At 50.2% G+C, this 18,502-nt stretch overlaps 1 protein-coding gene and 1 long non-coding RNA gene across 11 annotated transcripts in view; both read right to left on the bottom strand.

The window, feature by feature from the left end:
• Positions 1 to 18,502, bottom strand: part of LOC311631350 — a 741,950-nt gene that overhangs the window by 454,836 nt on the left and 268,612 nt on the right. The gene's annotated exons all lie outside the window — the stretch shown is intronic.
• Positions 1 to 18,502, bottom strand: part of HK2 (hexokinase 2) — a 58,308-nt gene that overhangs the window by 7,937 nt on the left and 31,869 nt on the right. The window contains exons 3-12 of the mRNA XM_084901360.1: positions 17,068 to 17,216; positions 13,082 to 13,201; positions 12,381 to 12,476; positions 11,486 to 11,585; positions 10,972 to 11,155; positions 7,415 to 7,570; positions 5,643 to 5,876; positions 3,875 to 4,179; positions 2,097 to 2,245; positions 1,730 to 1,849 (exon numbers count right to left, since the gene is read on the bottom strand). Of these exons, the coding sequence (XP_084757486.1) occupies positions 1,730 to 1,849; positions 2,097 to 2,245; positions 3,875 to 4,179; positions 5,643 to 5,876; positions 7,415 to 7,570; positions 10,972 to 11,155; positions 11,486 to 11,585; positions 12,381 to 12,476; positions 13,082 to 13,201; positions 17,068 to 17,216 (1,613 nt within the window). The remainder of the gene's footprint in view (positions 1 to 1,729; positions 1,850 to 2,096; positions 2,246 to 3,874; positions 4,180 to 5,642; positions 5,877 to 7,414; positions 7,571 to 10,971; positions 11,156 to 11,485; positions 11,586 to 12,380; positions 12,477 to 13,081; positions 13,202 to 17,067; positions 17,217 to 18,502) is intronic.

Here is an 18,502-nt window from a genome sequence, read left to right as displayed (position 1 = left end):
TCCCCCTCCCCCCCCTCCCCCCTCCCCAGCCCTCTCATCCTTATTGTGGCCCTGAGCCAGGCCATGGGCCCCTCCGGGAACAGGTAACATAGTAGCTTTGACAGGAGAGAAATGTTCCAAAGAGAAAGGGTTTTGTTCCCTGGTTTCCTCTTTGCTGCTATCAAGAAACAAATATGAAGGTTCTGCTAGCGTAGTTCAGTGGTTGAGTGTTGATCTATGAACCAGGAGGTCATGGTTCAAATCCTGGTCAGGGCACATGCCCAGGTTGTGGGCCCAATCCCCAGTGTGGGGCATGCAGGAGGCAGCCAATCAATGATTCTCTGCCATCACTAAAGTTTCTCTCTCTCTCTCTCTCTCTCCCTCTCTCTCTCTCTCTCTCTCTCTCTCTCTCTCTCTCTCTCTCAATGATTCTCTCCCATCACTAAATATACTGGGAAACACTGGGTTAGGCAGGGTTTCTAAGGCAGATCGGCCCCAAACCTTAGCTGTCTTAGTGCACACAATGAATCTGGCTCTCCCAAGGGAGGAGTAGGAGGCAGTTACAAAACAGCTGAGCCACCTGAGGGTTGCTGTAGAAAACTCTGCCCTTCTCACCACCGGGCCGAGCTCACGGAACCTGTGACTATTCCACCTACATGCCCTCCTCCCCACTGCAGGCTGATTGCCTTTCAGCCCTATCAACCCCTCCACCTGACTGAGACGGTCCCAGGATTCCTCAGGCCCTCCATGCAGGGGCTCAGCACACATGACACCACGCCTCCCCAGGACTTTTGCACCCATCGGTAACAAAGGGCAGCTCTGGCTTTCCTAAGCTTGCTTCATCAGTCTAGTCTCTTTGTAAGCACCCAGAGCAGGAACATCAGTCCAGTCTCTTTGGAAGCACCCAGAGCAGGAGCTATGCCTCTGGTCCCCTGGCAACTCCTCCCACAGCTCACTACCCACATGCACCAGGCACGCAAGCTTCCCAACAAAAACAGAGGAACAACAGCTTCAACGACAGTATTTTGACACCTAATAGACCAAGTATGGACTCAGATCAAGCCTGAGCACCACCTACTCGGTCTCTGGACACTTCTCAACACACCCATGTCCAGAATACCTGGGAACACCGGTACTCGCCACTGGCTTCATTCATCCAAGGAAATGAAAGCAAAGGTGAGACTAGAGAAGAGCGAGGGCACTCGAATGACCCGAGATGAACGAAAATGTCCTGAGCCCAAAGCAAGAGCCTCAGGAGCAGCTGAGCTTCATTGAGAGCATGGACTTAGGTGTCAGGAAACCAGAATTCAAGTTGTGGCTTGGTAGTTCCGAAGCTATCTGACCTGGTCTAGGTTTTGCAACCTAAGAAACGGTGGGTTTTAATATTGGGCATCGCTATAGACCTTATTTTCCTTTCCGCATAATGGGTGTACAAACACCAACCTTATAAGTTACCATGAGGATTAAATGAAATAATGTGTGTAGAAAGCCTGGCCTAGTACCTGACATAAAAACTGCTTTAAAAATGTTAATATCTTGATTAGCATCCTCATTGTGATCCCAAAGATTGCTTGTTGCAGCTGAGCGAAGCTAGTTATCCCCGGCCAGCTCTGACTCACTCGTTCCCACCAACAGGCCCCTCCTCCAGACGGCTCATGCATGCCCTTCTTTTCCTCCTCTAAGCGGAACCTTGTGGCTGGTATACAGTCCATAAAACCCACAGCACAGCCCTCCAGGAAGGGCCTCTTACCTCGTCCAGGCTGTTCTGCTGGCAGGGGAAGGAGAAGGTGAAGCCCAGGGGCAGGGACACGCCCTTCATGCCCATGTACTCCAGGAAGTCGGCGATGCACTGGACGATATGGTCAAACAGCTGCGGGGAGAAGCCGCGCTCTCAGGGAGGGGCCCTTGTCCAGGCAGGCTTCCCCCAGCAAGGTCTGAGCACGAGTGAGGCCTCCACCCGGGAGAAATGCAAGCCAGGTGCGATCCCGAGTAAGGCCAGCCCTGGGTCCTGGCCCACCCAGCCCTCCCGGGACCATGGTGAGCAGAGGGAGCGATGCCCTCTCAGGGAAGAAGGGGATGTCTGCTGGGGTCCCCTCCCAGGTGCTGCCCTGCCTCACCTCGTCCCCCGTGCCGTGCATGACCTCCTGCGGGATGGCGTAGATCTTGTTGTGCATCTCCACTCCGCGCCGCTTCCCGTTCCGCACACGCACCAGCAGGACCCGGAAATTGGTGCCCCCGAGGTCCAAGGCCAGGAAATCGCCTTTCTCTGAAAACAAACCCAGGAAGATGATGACCATGTGACCCCAGCAGAGAGTGACAGGGTCTAAAGCACCCTCATGGGGAGGTCTTCACTACCTCAGGGGTGACGGACTGTGAGCTCCACCTAACAGTAAAGAACTGAAGACCCCAGGACCAGAGACCTGCTGGCTCCTTAGTGGTTCTTAAATGAGTTCAGGGGTAGGGTGGGGGGGTGCCCAGAAGACACAATGACCTGTGCATTCACAACAGAGGAAAGGGAGACTGTGTACTCAAAAACATCTAACATGCCATTCATTGCTAAGTCAAAGGCCACCTTATTTAGACTAGAGAAGGAACGGCAGAGACAAACACCCTCCTTTGTTGGGCAATCACCATGTGCTCCTCCCTCACACAGAGCTCAGCAACCCTCAGGCAGCAAGGACTGAGTTCCCCTCTGATGAGAGCCCACGACCCAGCTGACCTAGGGGGAGGCACTTGCTGGAGGCCACACTGCCAGCGGAGGGTGGAGCAGGGGCCAAGTCCCAGTCTCTGCCTCTGGAACGTGTACCGAGTGATTGTTTCCAATGAATTGGGGGGCGGGGGGTAGGGGGGAAAACTGCCATCATTTTGGTCGTGAGATGTAGACCAGGGATCAGCAATATTTTTCTGTAAAGGGCTAGGCCTTGTAAGCCGGTCTCTTCTGCAACCACATGGCTTTGCCATGGTAGTGCAAAGCAGCCATAAACAATACGTGGACAAATGGGCAAGACTGTGCAGTAATAAAACTTTATTTACAAAAAACAGATGGTGGGCCAGATTCAGTCTGTGGGCCTTAGAGTGCCAACCCTTGACCTAGCGCTTACAAGAGCTGGCACTGAACCAAAATCCCTGGGTTTGAATTCCAGCTCTGCCATTTTCCAGCTGTGTGAACGGGGCAGGTTTCTTTATTTCTCTGTGCCTTAGCTCTGTGCCAACCATTAACAGTTTGTTGACAAACAAACTAACTACTAATCTCTGTTAGCAGGTAAAGATTAAATGAATTGACATGTGTTAAGTACTCAGAGATGTGTTTGGCACATAATAAGCATTAAATCACCACAGCTCAAATTTTAGTCTTGATTGAGCTTATTAGCATTAGAATTTCCTAATACAGATGGTCCCCAATTTACAATGGTTTGACTTAATGATTTTTTTACTTTACAATAATGTGAAAGCAATTGAGCAGAACCCATACTTCAAATGTTGACCTTTACCAGGACTAGTGATGTGGTATAATACTCTTGTGATGGCAGCGGCAACGAGCCAGAACTCCTAGTGAGCCATCGATCACCAGGGTAACAATCAGCGCTCCACAGTGTATTCATGTGTCAGATGATTTTGCCCAAGTGTAGGCTAATGTACGCAAGTGTTCTGAGCACATTTAAGTTAGGCTATGAAAGCTGTGATGTTCGGTAAGTTGGGTGTATTAAATGCATTTTCGACTTACGATGAGTTTATTGGGATGTAACGCGATCGGAAGTGGAGGAGCATTTGTTCTATAGTTGGAGATATATGTTCTGGTCCAAACATCCAATGCTAAGGCTAAGGAGTTCTCCCAGAGTGTCCACACCAGGACAAAGGCCCACCGTGGTGAGCTGAGTGGCAGCCCAGCCATTACCTGTGCCATCAGGGGTGGCGCACACGTAGGTGGGCAGCATCTTGACCGGGGCCACGGCATGAGTCTCCTTGCTCAGACCTCGCTCCATCTCTAGCTTCATCCTCTTCTTGACTTCCAGCAGCTGCTCCCGGCTCAGCTTCAGAGACTCCAAGATCTTCTGCCGGGCCCGGTGTTGGTCGGCCAGCCGGTAGGCCACCGCTGTCACCATGGCCGCCCCCTTGCCACTGCCATCCTCGGAGCGGAGGAAGCGGACTTCGCAGTCCGGCACCAGGCGCCGCACCGTCTTGTGAAGTCGCTTGGCGAAACTGCAGTCACCGAGAGAGGGTGAGAAGGAAGTGAGTGTCCACAGCCAGGGTCAATGGTGCTGATGGTTGGAGCATTAGCGCACCACCTCAGCACAAAAGCCAAGAGGTACCCGCAGAAGCAGATCTGCCCCGAACATCCCCTCCTCACTCTTTCCCAAGTTAGAGGTCACTGTATAAAAGCTCAGGTGTCCAACTATGCCCACCCTGGCTGGGTCCAATGCCTGTTGAAAGGGAAGACTCTTTTAAAAAGCCACTATCCCCTGCAGGCGGTCACATAGACCTCCTCATCCCACAGGCCACAGCTCCTCTGCCCCACCCAGTATCCTCTTTCCTGGAAGAGCCCAGTAGAATCAGGTGATTCTGACACCAACTACTATTCATGTTTCATCATTCATTTCATTAGATGCTCCCCGGGAAAGACCCAAATCAGAAAAAGTTGAAATGCTATTCTGGACTTGGGTGTCGTTGGCCAATTCCTGCCACAAAGATTCCCAAGATGTCTGAACAGGTAGGTATGCTCAGCAAGAAATTCTTGGGTGGTGGCTGCTTTGAATCATGACCTCCCAGGCCCTCACCACTCCAGGTGTGGTCTGTGGGCCCGCAGCATCCTGAACCCAGAACTTCTGAATCAGAACTGGCCTCTCGGCAGGATCCCCAGCTGACCTGTGTGCACTTTAAAGTGCGGGAAGCCCTGGACTGGGAGGCCAGGGACTGAGTGGGGGGGCTGAGACTTTCTGCACCAGACGGTTCAGTCAATGCAGGCCCACCGACCTGGCACTCCTAACAGGTGAGCACGATGGCTAAGTGGGCACAACAGAGAAAGATCTTCTGGGTCCCAGCTGAAACTTGCACAGTTTTGCACTTATGACCCAAAGAATCAAAACATGAAGGCTTCTGTCCTCTGTAAAATGTTTGGGTGTTTAAATCCTTATAAAGCTCAGATTATCCAGGTGTCACCAAAATAAATAAATAAATAAAAATCATGAAGGACAGGGAAGAATTAATTCAATACCCAGATCAGCCAGGGCTGGGTGGCTCCAGGCAGAGGACACAGTATCTGAAGGGACCATCAAGAATCATGAGATTCAAAAAAATAAGTGAAGAGAAACACTAACTCCTAAACAAGAGGGTGGCAACAAGCGCCCGGAGTGGCCAGGAGAGCTCTGAGTAGACCCCCCCCCACCCCCCCACCCCCCTACCCCCCACCCCCCCCACCCCCCCCACCCCCCCCACCCCCCCCACCCCCACCCCCCGACTCCAGTGGCCAGCAGCCTTCAGAAATCACCTAGCTGGGAGCTTTATTCTACAAAGACCCTCAACTCCACGGTCCATCTCCACCACCCAGAATGTAAAACAGAGTTGGCGCCTAGAGTCACTGGGGGGTCTCTCTCGAGGCTGTCAGGGGTCCCCGAGTGCCCTGGGAACCCCATCCCTCTGGGTCCCGCACCCGCACGCCGACTCACTGGGGGTGTTTCTTGTAGACGGAGCCATCCACCCCGATGGTGGAGCGCAGGCGCTCCTCGCCCTTGTTCTCCTTGATGCGCCGCAGCACAGCCGCCAGGGTGGCCGCGCACAGGCTGGCGGAGCGCGTGGACACGATCTGGCAGATGCGGTGAGTGGCCACGCAGTCCTCCTGGGTCGGCTCTATGCCCAGCCGCACCAGGACCTCGTGAGCCTTCCGGATACCGTCCTTCTCCCTGGGAAACAGAAAGAGAGCGGGTGGGCACGTGTCCAACCCTCTGTGGCCAGTGGGAGAGGGGTGGGGGGAGGGAAGGGGGTTGGCTGGCCAGGAAACCCCGCAGCTTCAGCAAATGTCATCTCCCAGGGAGGGCAGATGCCCGCTTCACTGCTCCGCCCACTGATGAGGGAATTGAACAAAGAGGAGAAACACAAGGCTCCTCTCCTAGACAGACAGACACTCTGCCCTCCCTCCCCCCAGGTGAGTAAAACTATTTAAAAAATAGACTTGTTCTCAGGGCTTTATATACTAATTTGTGTGTAAGAGTTTGTGCGTTTGCTTGTATTGTGGGGTAGAGGGAAGAGTGTCCCTGCTACCCACCACCTCCCTCGGTGTGATCCCAGCTGTGGAGCCCACCCTACTTCCTTTTTCTTTTTTAATATATTTTATTGATTTTTTTTTTTTACAGAGAGGAAGAGAGAGTGACAGAGAGTTAGAAACATCAATGAGAGAGAATCATCGATCAGTTGCCTCTTGCACACGCCCTCCTGGGGATGTGCCCACAACCAAGGTACATGCCCTTGACGGGAATTGAACCTGGGACCTTTCAGTCCGCAGGCTGACGTTCTACCTACTGAGCCAAACCTGTTTCGGCCCACCCTACTTCTGTAAATAGACTTTCAGAGTCTATTGCGTTTCAAGACGGAGTGGGCACTGCTTTCACTCATGCTAAAGACGGTCATGAAGGGCTGGTGTTGCAAGAGAAGCACACTGCTTAGGGGAACTAAGTGCCTCGCAAATTTTAGGACTTGCCTCCCCTCAGGGTTTAACAAGTAGGAACAGTTCCTTCAAGAGTTTCCATCTCCAGTCATTTGAACTGTTTCACTGCTTCCTTTACACCCAAATTACCTCCTCTCCACCAGCTGGTCTCTGAGACAGGGCCACCTCCAGCCACAAGTGGCCCCAGGAACAGGAGACAAGGCCCAACTCTGAATATTGTTCAATGGAAGACCAAAATGAGGCCACCCTCGCTCCCACCCCTGCTGCTCCAGGAAAACGCAGCCTCGGCTCCAGCTACTGGAACTAAATGGGTATCTCTCTGGGTCACCCAAGGACCTGTTCTTCGGTTATGAAGCAGGGGTCAGAATGGAGTCCTTTTTGAGAATCGCCAATAGAGAATGAAATGTCAGAGTGTCAGTAGGGAAAGGAAATGGATGGAAATGAGTCGTTAAGGGGCCCAGGGGGAGCCTCTAGCATTAAGCCAAGACCCCGACCCCCACTCCACACCAAGCAGGAATGCAAGTGTGACATCTCTGAGCATGGAGGCCAGTCAGCACCAGGAGGCACTTTGGAAATCAGCACGCTTAATGGACTAGGGCGGAGACTATTTGTTAAGTGACCTCAAACCACTGGCTTCCCCATGGCCCATGTTGGGCGAGAGTTTGACCTCAAACCCCTCTTGCTGTCCACATTTGAGGGGTCAAAGGCCAGTGCCCCTTCTTCATCCCCAATGGCCTGACCACTCTTCGGTGAAAAGAGAGGAACCCGAAAACTTACCCTTCAATATCTGAAACATCTTTGGTCTCAAAGCGGCCCTTGGCGAGGAGCTCAGCGCTGAGCTTCCCCCTGAAAAGCAGCTCCTCCTTGGCCATCTTCACCAGGATAAGCCTCACCAGTTCCCCCATGTACATCCCACTGATCATCTTCTCAAATCTGCAGGGAGACACACACCAGAAAACCAATGAAGTCCCAGCTGTCTGTGAGCTCTCAACTTCCCGGAGGAGGCAGCATGCACACATGTGCAACTTCAACAACGTTAGAGGCTGATGCATGTTGGGAGCCATCAGAGTTGAGACAAGCAACTCCGTCTTAAGAAAATACAACTCCATCTTAGAATTAAGTTCCTTCTAGCAGAAGTTATGCGGTGCCCTGCGGGTTTGGCCAGAAGCTAAAGATAACCTATTGCTTAAGGACACATCCTGCTCCAGAAGATCCCTATAATGTCCCCTCCCTGATCCTCCCTCCCATAGTTTGCCCTGCCATGGCAACCTCCCCCTACAGCCTGTATGTATGTATGTATATATATATATATATATATATATATATATATATATATATATATATATATATTGCAGCTTCAACAATAAAATTCGAGGCTTGATCAGAACTTTGTCTTGCCTCCATTTCTTCGCATCTCCTGTCCTCTATCATTCCCTTCTAGGTGCCTCCTCACCCCCACGTTGATCTCCCGCTGGTCGGGACAGATGCACATGGGAGGGTTAACTTGTGTGGCACCGCCTGGGAGTGAGCTGTATGAAGTGACAGCCAGGGCAGGGTTGGAGGAGCTGGGGAGCCTGGGCTGTCTCCGCAGGCAGGTGGGCCTTGAACTGTGGAGAGGATGGGCCAATAGCAGGCAAAATATCAAGGAGTGTGGGACATCCTATCTAATAAAATGGTAATATGCAAATTAACCATCACCCATCATAAAAATGGTGGTGCAAGATGGCAGTGCCCAGTCCTCTCAGCCCCGCTGGAGTCCCCCAGTCCTGGGTGGCAGCTGCTGAGAGGAGGCATCATGAGCAGCCTGGCAGAATGCGTGCTTCATTGCTGCGGTGACAAGGCAAGCGTTCCATGCCCGGCCATCGATGGGCCTCTGGCCAGGCCGGGACACGGATGGGCCGTTAAGCCACGGAGAGCCTCTGGGCAGCAGGCACGGAGTGGCCAGGCCCTGCAGAGAGCTAGTGGTGCACGGATTTGTGCTCAGGGCTACTAGTTCTGTAATTGTCTGAAACTTCAGTATAGTAAGTTACACACAAGGTAGTGAGTTTTATAATTTTTTTTTCTCTAGCAAGGAAGTGATTTTTGAAAATGAAACCTAATGTAAAATGAACCCCAATATTTATTTACATGACAGAAAGGTCCATATGATTAAATTGGGGGGAGGGGTTGTAAGCCCAGCAATTCATCACCTCACACAGTCCCTGATCAATCTTGCAGGCCATTTGTGAATTCCTAACGTGTAAAAAACTCTGAGGGTATAAGGAGAAAGAATGATGGGGCAAGATTAGAAAAGCAGTTTGGGCGGCTTAGAAAGAGCTCAAAATGCCTTAAAGTTTCTCAGAAATAAGGGAGTGAGAGATGCTGCAAGTTCCTGAGCAGGCAGGTGATAAGATAAAGCATGTTTAAGAACCACCAACAGCAGTTGCCCAAGCTGAGAGGGCAGTCAGGGAATTTATTTCTTTGCCACTAGATGGCACTGTTATCTTCAAAAGACAGTCTTTCTGTCTCAGACTGTGATGGGAAACTAAGCCTTTACAATTCTTCTTGGCAAAGAAGGCCCTTTCTCCATATCTCAAAGGATCTGGGTGCTAGGGAGAGGAGGCCCTCGGGGCCTGCAGGCACTAACTGGGCCAGGCTTCACCGAGGAGGCCCACAGTGGGGCTGGGGAAGGGACTCAGATGTCTCTTGGTGTTGTCTACAAGAGAGGAAGTTGGGCCCTCAGGAAGGGACTTGCTCAAGATCCAAGGTCAAGCATGGCAGAATTAGAGCTAAGTGAAGAGCTAGCTAAACTGCTTAAACAGAGGATGCATTTCAAATGTTTGAGGGCCAGCACAGCCAACTGCCTGGGAGGCAGACCGGCTTCAAGAGCAAGGAACTCGTGTGTGTGTGTGTGTGTGTGTCGATTTCTCTAAATAGGTGATCTTATGGGAGGTAGGAGGGGGGTCCAGTGGGGTTCTGAAGTGTGGGCAGTTTTTTAAAGTTTCTAATTCCAGTTTTCAAAAACACTTTGTTTCCGTCAATGTTTGAAAAATATTTACTTAGAGACATATAAAGAGTCAAAGTTCCTCCTCAAGCCCAAAAATAACCTTGGAACTACCACGGCTGACACTGGGACAGGTCCTCCCAGACTTTGATTTGATTTGTCTAAGGCTGAGCCGGGGGTGGGATGCCAAGGCCGGGCTGGCAATTCTGTCTTCTAACACTTCAAAGGGCACATAGCTCCTAGGAATGGCGTGGGTTGTCTCGTCGATGGAGGCAGGCAATGAATGAGTGACTTTTCAGTCCATAAATTCCTCCCCGGCCATGGCAGGCATAGCCAGGTTGTTCCTGTGAACGCTACAAGTAAATGGACTCTCGTTTCAACCTGTGGGAAAGCTTGCGACTTAAATAAACCCTGCGTCCTTGGTGGAGCAAGGGCTCTCTCCCTGTTAAGAAAAAGGCCCCCACTGTTGAGCTGGTTTATAGGGTTGGATTTTCCTCTCCAAGCAGAGATCAGCGCGACAAGCTTTCCTGTCACTCCCAACAACCAGACCAGAGAGAGCCTGAGCTGCTGCTCAAGGGGTTTTGTAATTGCCTGTGAAGCTTGCAGCAACCCCTATTTCAAGATCTTTAAGGGACATTTGGAAAACATTTGTGAGAGTGAAATAATGTTTTGTAAGAGTCAAAAGTAACCAAATGCCATGTCTGGCCAGGCTGGAGAGTGTAATATTCAGGGTCCAGATGGAGCCCTTCCTCCAGTTAGTTCACCTCAGGGCCCCTGCTCAGCCACAGGTCCAGGGAAGGTGGCCAAGGAGGTCTTGGGTCTGGGTACTGCTGGGGTGAGAGGCCCTGGGACTCCCATGGGGTCCAGCTGAGCTCAGAGGCAGCTCTACTGGAGCTCTAAGTCAAAGCTTCAGCCAGTCATTAGGAGCCACCTACCACAGAGTCTCCGTCGTCTGGACTGTGAAGGGGTGGGAGCTACAAAAGGAGTTTCCACAGGCCCACATCTTGGCCATCTGAACACTTTTCTATGTGGCTCAAACTGTTTCTAAGGGCAACTTGCAAACTGAAGGTGGAAAGATAGAGCCGGGCCACACACTTAAGACTCAGAATATGACTGTCTGAAACTACTGTTCTGAAGGATAAAGCACATTATTATCTGGTGTGTCTGCCTGCTCTGTCTTGTTTAGAGTCCCTTCAGAAATTTACAGTCACCATGAGCACAAATTCCCATGACCAATGGGCACCTTGGCAACCTTTGAGGGATAAGACTGTAAAGCAAAAATGAGAACCACCACCCAGCCTGGCCAGCTCCCAACCAACTCCTGAGCCCACTCTCCAAGCCCTCTGCTCACAGTTGCTTCCCGGGGTTCAGGGAGCCCATGTCGATCTCCTGGTCAAACTCAGTACGGATGTCATCGAGCACGCCATCATCCCCAAAGGCCCCCCATTCCATGTTGATGCACATCCGCCCCTCATCGCCTTCCACCGTGTCAATATGGCGCATCTCTTCCATGTAGCAGGCATTGCTGCCCGTGCCTGTCCAAAGCAAGAGACTGCTCAGTGCATATCCACAATGTCCTCTGCCCAGCACCCATCTCCCACTTGTCCCACAATCCTGATATTGCCCAGGGTAGCTGGCATTCCTCAGAGCAGACTACTGGGCCATTCCAACATGGTCCACTCCATTAACTCCCCCCCTCCAACTCCACTCGTACTGGCTCAGCCCTCCAAAGTGACTATACCATTATCTTCTAAAATGAAGTACAAAGGGACATCCAGGCCATGGACCCCTTCCCCTCCTCCCTTTCCAGCCCACACCCCACTCCATTGGCCAATTATCAGCCCTCACACCCAGTGCTCACGTACCCACAATGAGACCAATCTCGCAGTTCTGGTCATCATAGCCACAGGTCATCATGGTCCCAACTGTGTCATTCACCACAGCCACAATATCAATATCAAAGTCCTGCAGAGGGAAAAGGAGAGATCTGACCTTCACCATCACAGAAAGGTCACAGATGTGAAGATGGAGAGAAAGAGTAGCAAGACACGCAGCTTAAGAGTAACAGGACTGCCTTCTGATTAACCCTACTCAAAACCAAAGAAAAGTTATAGCTGGAAATCAGGTCCAGATCGAGCCCAACAGCTGCATCTCACTCCTCATCCTGGAGGACTTCCCGACACCAGCCCTGTGGTCCAGTTCAAAGCCATCACTGCCCTAAGAATAGCCTGTCATGTCATCATGGTCATCTTCTCCTCTTTCTTCTTTTCCTTTACCTCTCTCTCCCTCCCAGAAAGTCTTATCTTTCTGTGACCTTTATCTTGTCTTTTCTTTGCCCCATTCCACCCTAATGCCAACAGCATCCCGACTTTCTTACTAGAAAATGATGGTCAAGTCTTCTTCAGATTAAGTACTAAAGGTTCTTCTTGTACCATAGCTAAGATTTTTATCCATCACGATAATGTTAACCCCAAAGATATCTGATCATTTATAAGATTCTTGGGGTAGTAATTATTTTACAATATATGTGTGTGAAATCATTATGTGGTGTATCTTAAAATACAGAGCTGCATGTCAATTATATTTCATTAAAACTGGAAAAAAATAAAAATTGAGTAAACATAGCAAGGAAGAAAGAAAATGTCACCTAAGAATCACAAAGGTCCTCATACTGTGTTGAGGACAGACTGGGGAAGGCTTCAGAGTGGACTCAAAAGAACCTTTAAGTCGTGCCTCCCTATCCCTGCTGCCCCTACTCACCCCTCTCCTCTGGATGGCCTTCCGGATCAGAGTAACCACGTCTTTGCCTTCCACACCGCTGGACTTGAACCCCTTGGTCCATGAGACCAGGAAACTCTGGAAAAGAACCAATGATTGAACATTAATTCCTTACAAAACTCAGACCACACTCCTCAAACAACCATTAGTAGAGGCTCTGCCATGGGGCTAATTAAACTGTTGCCATGCTTGAATGTGTATATTGCTTCCTAACTAGCTTAGGAAGAAGCCTGAGCCCGATCAAAGACCCAGAAAGAAAATTAAATTATTTCTTCATGATCAACTGCCCCCGAAGTGAAAAGGGCAGACTATAGAACTGCCAAAATAAGGTATGGCAATCTCTGATGAGACTCCCCAGGCATCTTTCTTACAAAGATATTTATCACAAAACTTTAGATCAAAAGAGTTCCTGACTAATTTCTCACTCCTGTGTCCCTAAAAGGGATCAGGATAATGTGCAATGTATGTGGGATTGTGCACTGTTCTCTGATACTTCTTCACCATCCCCTCCACACCTACACACACGCACTCAGAAGCTCAGAACTCTCAAGATACAAACCTCATCCACACAACTATCAGAGCTACCTCCAACACCATAGCAGCACATGGCTCAGAGTTCCTCCTCATCCTCCCAGCCCAAAGAATGAAACAATAGAAGTGTCTGAAGAGCTCATTTTACTCACCTCATCTAGTTTCGTTTGTCTGCAGGGGAATGAGAATGTAAAGCCCAAGGGGAGCTTCTTGTCTTTGATTTGTAGCTTATCCATAAAGTTAGCCAGGCATTCGGCAATGTGGTCAAACAGCTAGGGGAACATGACACAGGAAGATGAGCAGGGAGGCAAAATGGCACAGCAATTAAGAGCATACACTCTGGGCTCTGAAAGGAACTAGCTGAATGCATGCAAGGTACGCATCCCCTGTGAAGTCTATTTTCTCAGTCTATAGCTCGGGAATGCTAACCAAAAGGATTAAATGAGGCAGTACACATAAGGGCTTAACACCGTTAGTGCCTAATAAGTCTTCCACTTCAACCACTTACCCAAACCACTATCAAAATAATCCCATGAGGCAGGGGAAAGCACAGCAGAGCTATCAGAAAGGCATTGCATGCCCTAGAAACAGAACATCCTTTGGTGGCCTTGTCAGAACGTCCTTGACATTGATGCACAGCTGAATGCCTTACCAGAAAGGGAAGCCCATCACAGTGCTAACAAGCATTTAACATCCCTGTCTCCTCTGACTGGGAGAGTGGGTGGAACATTCTCTGTTAGCATTCATGAAGAGACACCTAATAAAAACAAGTAACTTTGCCCCAGCGTGTTTGGCTTAGTGGATAGAGCATCGGCCTGTAGACTGAAGGATCCTGGGTTCAATTCCAGTCAAAGACGCATGCCCAGGTTGCAGGCTGGATCCCCAGTAGGGCGGGGATGGGGGGGGAGGGGGTGCAGGAGGCAGTTAATCGGTGATTCTCTCTCATCATTGATGTCTCTATCTCTCTCTCCCTCGCCCTTCCTTTCTAAAAGAAAAAATGGAAGGAAAAAAAAAAAAGATGGAACACCCAATAAGCCCGTGAAAGGCACCAAAGAATAAATAGGATTTTTGTGGATGGGTAGCCTCACAACCATGACTATGCTCAGCAGGACTGGCGGCACCTAGGAAAAATCCTAAACTTAAGAAAAACCTGTATTGACAATTGCCCAGGTTTTCGATCAGTCCCAAAGCTCACAATCCCATGTCTGCTCAGCATCCTCATAAAGAACTTGGTGGCCCCTCCAGATGCTTAAAGGCTGAGGCCACGGTATTCTGGTACAAAAAGTAAGCAGAGGCCAAAGAGATGGAGCAGATTCCAAGGGCCAGATTGACAAAGATGACAAAATCTAAAAACTAAGGGGATAAGAGAGAATACCGGTAACATTTTCCTCCCCAGACAGACAGAAGTCAGGAAGATTCCACTGAATAAGCTGTTCCCAAAGTGTGGTTTGCAACCAGCAGTATTATCATACCCCTCTCTCCCCCCCCATGCAGATTCTAGGGCCCTCCAGCTGATCCTGAAGCAGTGGTTAGGGAACCACTGCACTAAACCACAAAAAGCATTTGCATTTGTAAAGGAACTAAAGACATCCGGGTGACAGGCTAGGTGGATATCTGGCATATCTCAGTGGGAGGGATCCATGAAGACAAGGCCACACTTATCCAGAAGGTGGCCAGCTCTAACTGAACTTCCTGCACGGATCCTGTCCCTCTGTCTGATCACCTGCAAGTCACTTCAGCGGAGTCTGAACCAAAACACACTCAGGGGCAAAGACAGGCCCCTCTCACTAAGAGGTTCGCCTACTCACAAGGGCCAACTCCCTTGAGCAGAGGTCAAGTATTTTAATGTGTAAATATGGTTTCTAGACAGCTATTCAGAAAGTTCTGTTCTTTTGTTGGACAATCAGTCAGAGACAACATTTATGATATGGTTAAACAAACACCCAGCACCTTCTTCCTGGTTCACTAGTCAAAATGATCTTTAATACAAATAGTCTTTATTAAAAAAGAGGAAGCTATAGAAGCTATACAAAGAGATAAGGCATCAGGGCCAGGGGAGCTTTAGAAGAGGTAAAAACAAAATGGGTTCCCCTCACCCAGCCCTGCCCACTGTTCCCTTTCCAACTGCCCAGAGAGAGGCATTGAAGAGGCATTAAATAACGTGCTGCCCACTATAGCAGCCACGAACCATCCGTGGCTATTTCAATGAATTAGAATTTCAAAAATTAACCCTTGGTACTCCATAAGCATCTATAGACAAGAGGGTGGTTTCCGTCTCGGACGCTCGGCAGTTAACTGGTTAAAAATCCACTTCCTCAGTCACGCTAGCCACATTTCCAGGGCTCGGTGTCACAGGTGGCTCGTGGCTACCGTATTGCGCAAGCTGATAAGGAACAGTTCCACTGTTGCGAAAAGTTCCATTGGACAGCGAGTGCCGAGTTGGAAGAACCTACAAGTGGGGAAGAGGAGACCATCTGCTTCCTTAATTAGAAGACTAGCTTCTTTTCTGTTAGCTGATGATCTGAAGATAAGATGCAGAGAGAAAGAACTACTACCTTCCTGCCATAAAAAGGTTCAAAGGGCATCATTTTATGAAGCTAGAAAGGCTTCCTTTTCTTTATTGGCCCGAGAATCTGCTCAATTCCCTTCCCATAAGATACACTTAACAAACCTAAAGAGGCTGAGAATAATGGCTGGTCGGTGGCAGTCACCCATCGGCCAGATATTTCTGGTGCAATGTGTGCCCCTCTGTAGGAGGGCTCTTCTGGGGGAGCCTATGAGAGGAAGAACCCCCAAAGGGCCTACCCACCCCCACAGGGTCTCAAGTCTGCACCAGCCCTTCAGGGTGCACCTCCTACACTGGAAGCAGGGGCAGGTAGGCGGTCCTCATGAACCTCATCAAGTAGCTTACAAAGTGGACAGAGTCCCCTTCCTTCCCCCAGAGCTGTGAAAGCACAGGCTCTAGTCATGGATCTGGCTTTGTGTCTTGCCTCTGGCCCCTTTTATTTCTGTGATCTAAGGCCAAGTCTCTATATTTTTCAAAGCCCAATCCCATATGTATAAAGTGGAGACAACGGGAGAACCCAGCCTCATGGGGCTCATGTGAGGATAGAAATGAGAATATCCATAAAGTGCTTTTGCTCAGACAATAGGTAATCGCGTACCAGCTCCTCCTCCTGATGGTTACTCATTCCCTTCAACACAACATCACTGCTTTCTATGGGAGTAGGGAGGGGGACAGTTGCTGGCGGTCCGGGTGGGCTTTAAGCCCTGAAGGAGAAAAGGCAGGACTTTGATTTCCAATAAGGATCAATGCACAATGCATGGTAGGTGTTCAGTCCATGTTTGAAGACTACCTTGATGGCAATCCCATCCTTGTTCAAGTTTTTCTATTACTGAGAAGATCCTTACTTGGGTTTCAACATTTCTTCTCCATCCACTTCTTTCATTGTGGGGAATTCTGAGTACAAAACGTGGCTCTGGAGGCCACCGAGGTATGAGGCTAACTAAGCATGATTTGGGGATCAATGCGGAAACACATGGTGCCCACTGGGATGCCAGCTGGAGCCGATGCCCCAAAGCTTGATTTTGATGTTTTCTCAACAGGTTCCCGTCCCTGTGTGCAAAATCTTTTCTTTTTTAGATGGTCAAGGACAGAGAAGACCAATAATCACAAAAGCAAAGGGGCAGGTTCCATTTTCATGTGATGATATGATGACAACTGTGAATCAAAAGGGGCTGCAGAGTGACCACAGTGGCAGGTGACCATGTCAAAACACAGTTGTGTATTCCCCTGGCTCACCATTCAGAGGTACCACTAACGACCAGGTGTCCAGAGTGTGGGCCCAGCCTCCTGACAATGGGCTTTCCTCAACAACCAGCACGTGTGAGCAGACCTCAAAACCCCTCCTGCTGCAATGCATCCAGACCCCCAGGGCCTCATGCGCCTGCTCCAGACCATGTGCACCTCTCCTGATGGAGGCTCCACTCTGCTTCCGGGCATAGAGGGGATCACCATGCGGAGAGGTCAGGGAATCCCAGCGCCAGACTGGCTCTCCGCCCTCCAGACACAGAGGAGGAGCAGTGTGCCCCCCTGTGGGGCCCGGAGACCCCAGGGCGGCTGAGAGAAGGTTCGGACCTGCGTGCCGCTGCCGCGCATGATGTCCTCGGGGATGGCGTAGATCTGGTTCTCCATCTCCACCTTCTGGAGCCCGTTGTCGGTCACTCTCACCCGCAGCACACGGAAGTTGGTCCCTCCAAGGTCCAGAGCCAGGAACTCTCCGTGTTCTGCAGACAGAAAGAAGGGCCACTCTTAGTTCGGAACAGACAAGCTCCAACTGCTTCACACAGACCAAGACTTAAAACCCACAAGTCCTGCCGTAGATGGAGTCCTTCATACCCATGGAGTCCTTAAAACCCCTGAGACCATAAATACTGGTCATCTCTGCTCATGGGGTGTATGATGGGTCTTAATTTTTTTCTACACACATTTGTGTACTTACTGTCTGAGTCTTTTTCTTTTCTTTTTCTTTTTTTTAAATATATTTTATTGATTTTTTTTTTTTTTACAGAGAAGAAGAGAAAGGGATAGAGAGTTAGAAACATCAACGAGAGAGAAACATCGATCAGCTGCCTCTTGCATACCCCCTACTGGGGATATGCCCACAACCAAGATACATGCCCTTGACCAGAATCGAACCTGGGACCTTTCAGTCTGCAGGCCGATGCTCTATCCACTGAGCCAAACCAGTTTCAGTTTCAGTTCTCAATGCTAAGCACTCTTATGTTACTTTTAGAATTCACATAAACCATGAGACAGTTTCACATCCAATGATGGGCACCCACCCCCTCACAGAGCTATTTCCCAGGGGCTCCCAGCCAAGTCTCCTTTGAGCCTGCGGGGCCCAGCCAGCCCTGCACCAGGAGTCCCTGCCTCCGTTTGTTCCTCGTGCCCCCGGGGCACCCAGCGCGCTGCTACAGGCCCGGCGCCCCTGGGCATTCTGCCAAATGGTGATCCCTGTCCAAATGTACTTTTAACGTTCGCGTACAGTGACAGCCATGTATGCGAGGGTCACATGATGGAGCGGGCTGGGGCCCAAATGGCTATCAATTAAGGGGCCTAGCAAATAAGCAGGTGCCCCTAAAAACAAAAGAAAAAAAAAAATTCCAGGCCCATTCACATGTGAGAGAAGGCTGACCCAAGAGTATGTAAAACAGGTCAGGCCAGTGCGCTGTTCCACTCGGACCAGCCACGGAGCTGGGCAAACGGAAAGAGGGAATCTCCATAGGCACAGTGGATCAAGATCCTCAGGTGTCACCAGGAAGGCAAAGTCCCTCCCCCCTGGGAAACAAGCAGTGCATGCAGAAAACACCCCGATTGTAGGCAGTAAGTAATACAGCAGGCTGCAGGGACCTGCTCCGCTGTATGGCACAGAATGGAAGTGCTGAAGAGGTGCAGAGGCCAGAGCCAGGGCTGGGGGAGGGGCTAGGCTCGCCCCCTCGGCAGAGCAGCCTCCTCCACCGTGAGGGCTCCCCGTCTCCCACCCCCCTGCTGCACACCTTCTCGAAGGACA

This window comes from Pipistrellus hanaki (assembly GCF_964339955.1).
Source record: "Pipistrellus hanaki genome assembly, chromosome: 12".
NCBI lineage: Eukaryota > Metazoa > Chordata > Mammalia > Chiroptera > Vespertilionidae > Pipistrellus > Pipistrellus hanaki.
The sequence above is the reverse complement of the archived record's forward strand: the minus strand, read 5'-3'. Positions and strand labels throughout refer to the sequence as shown.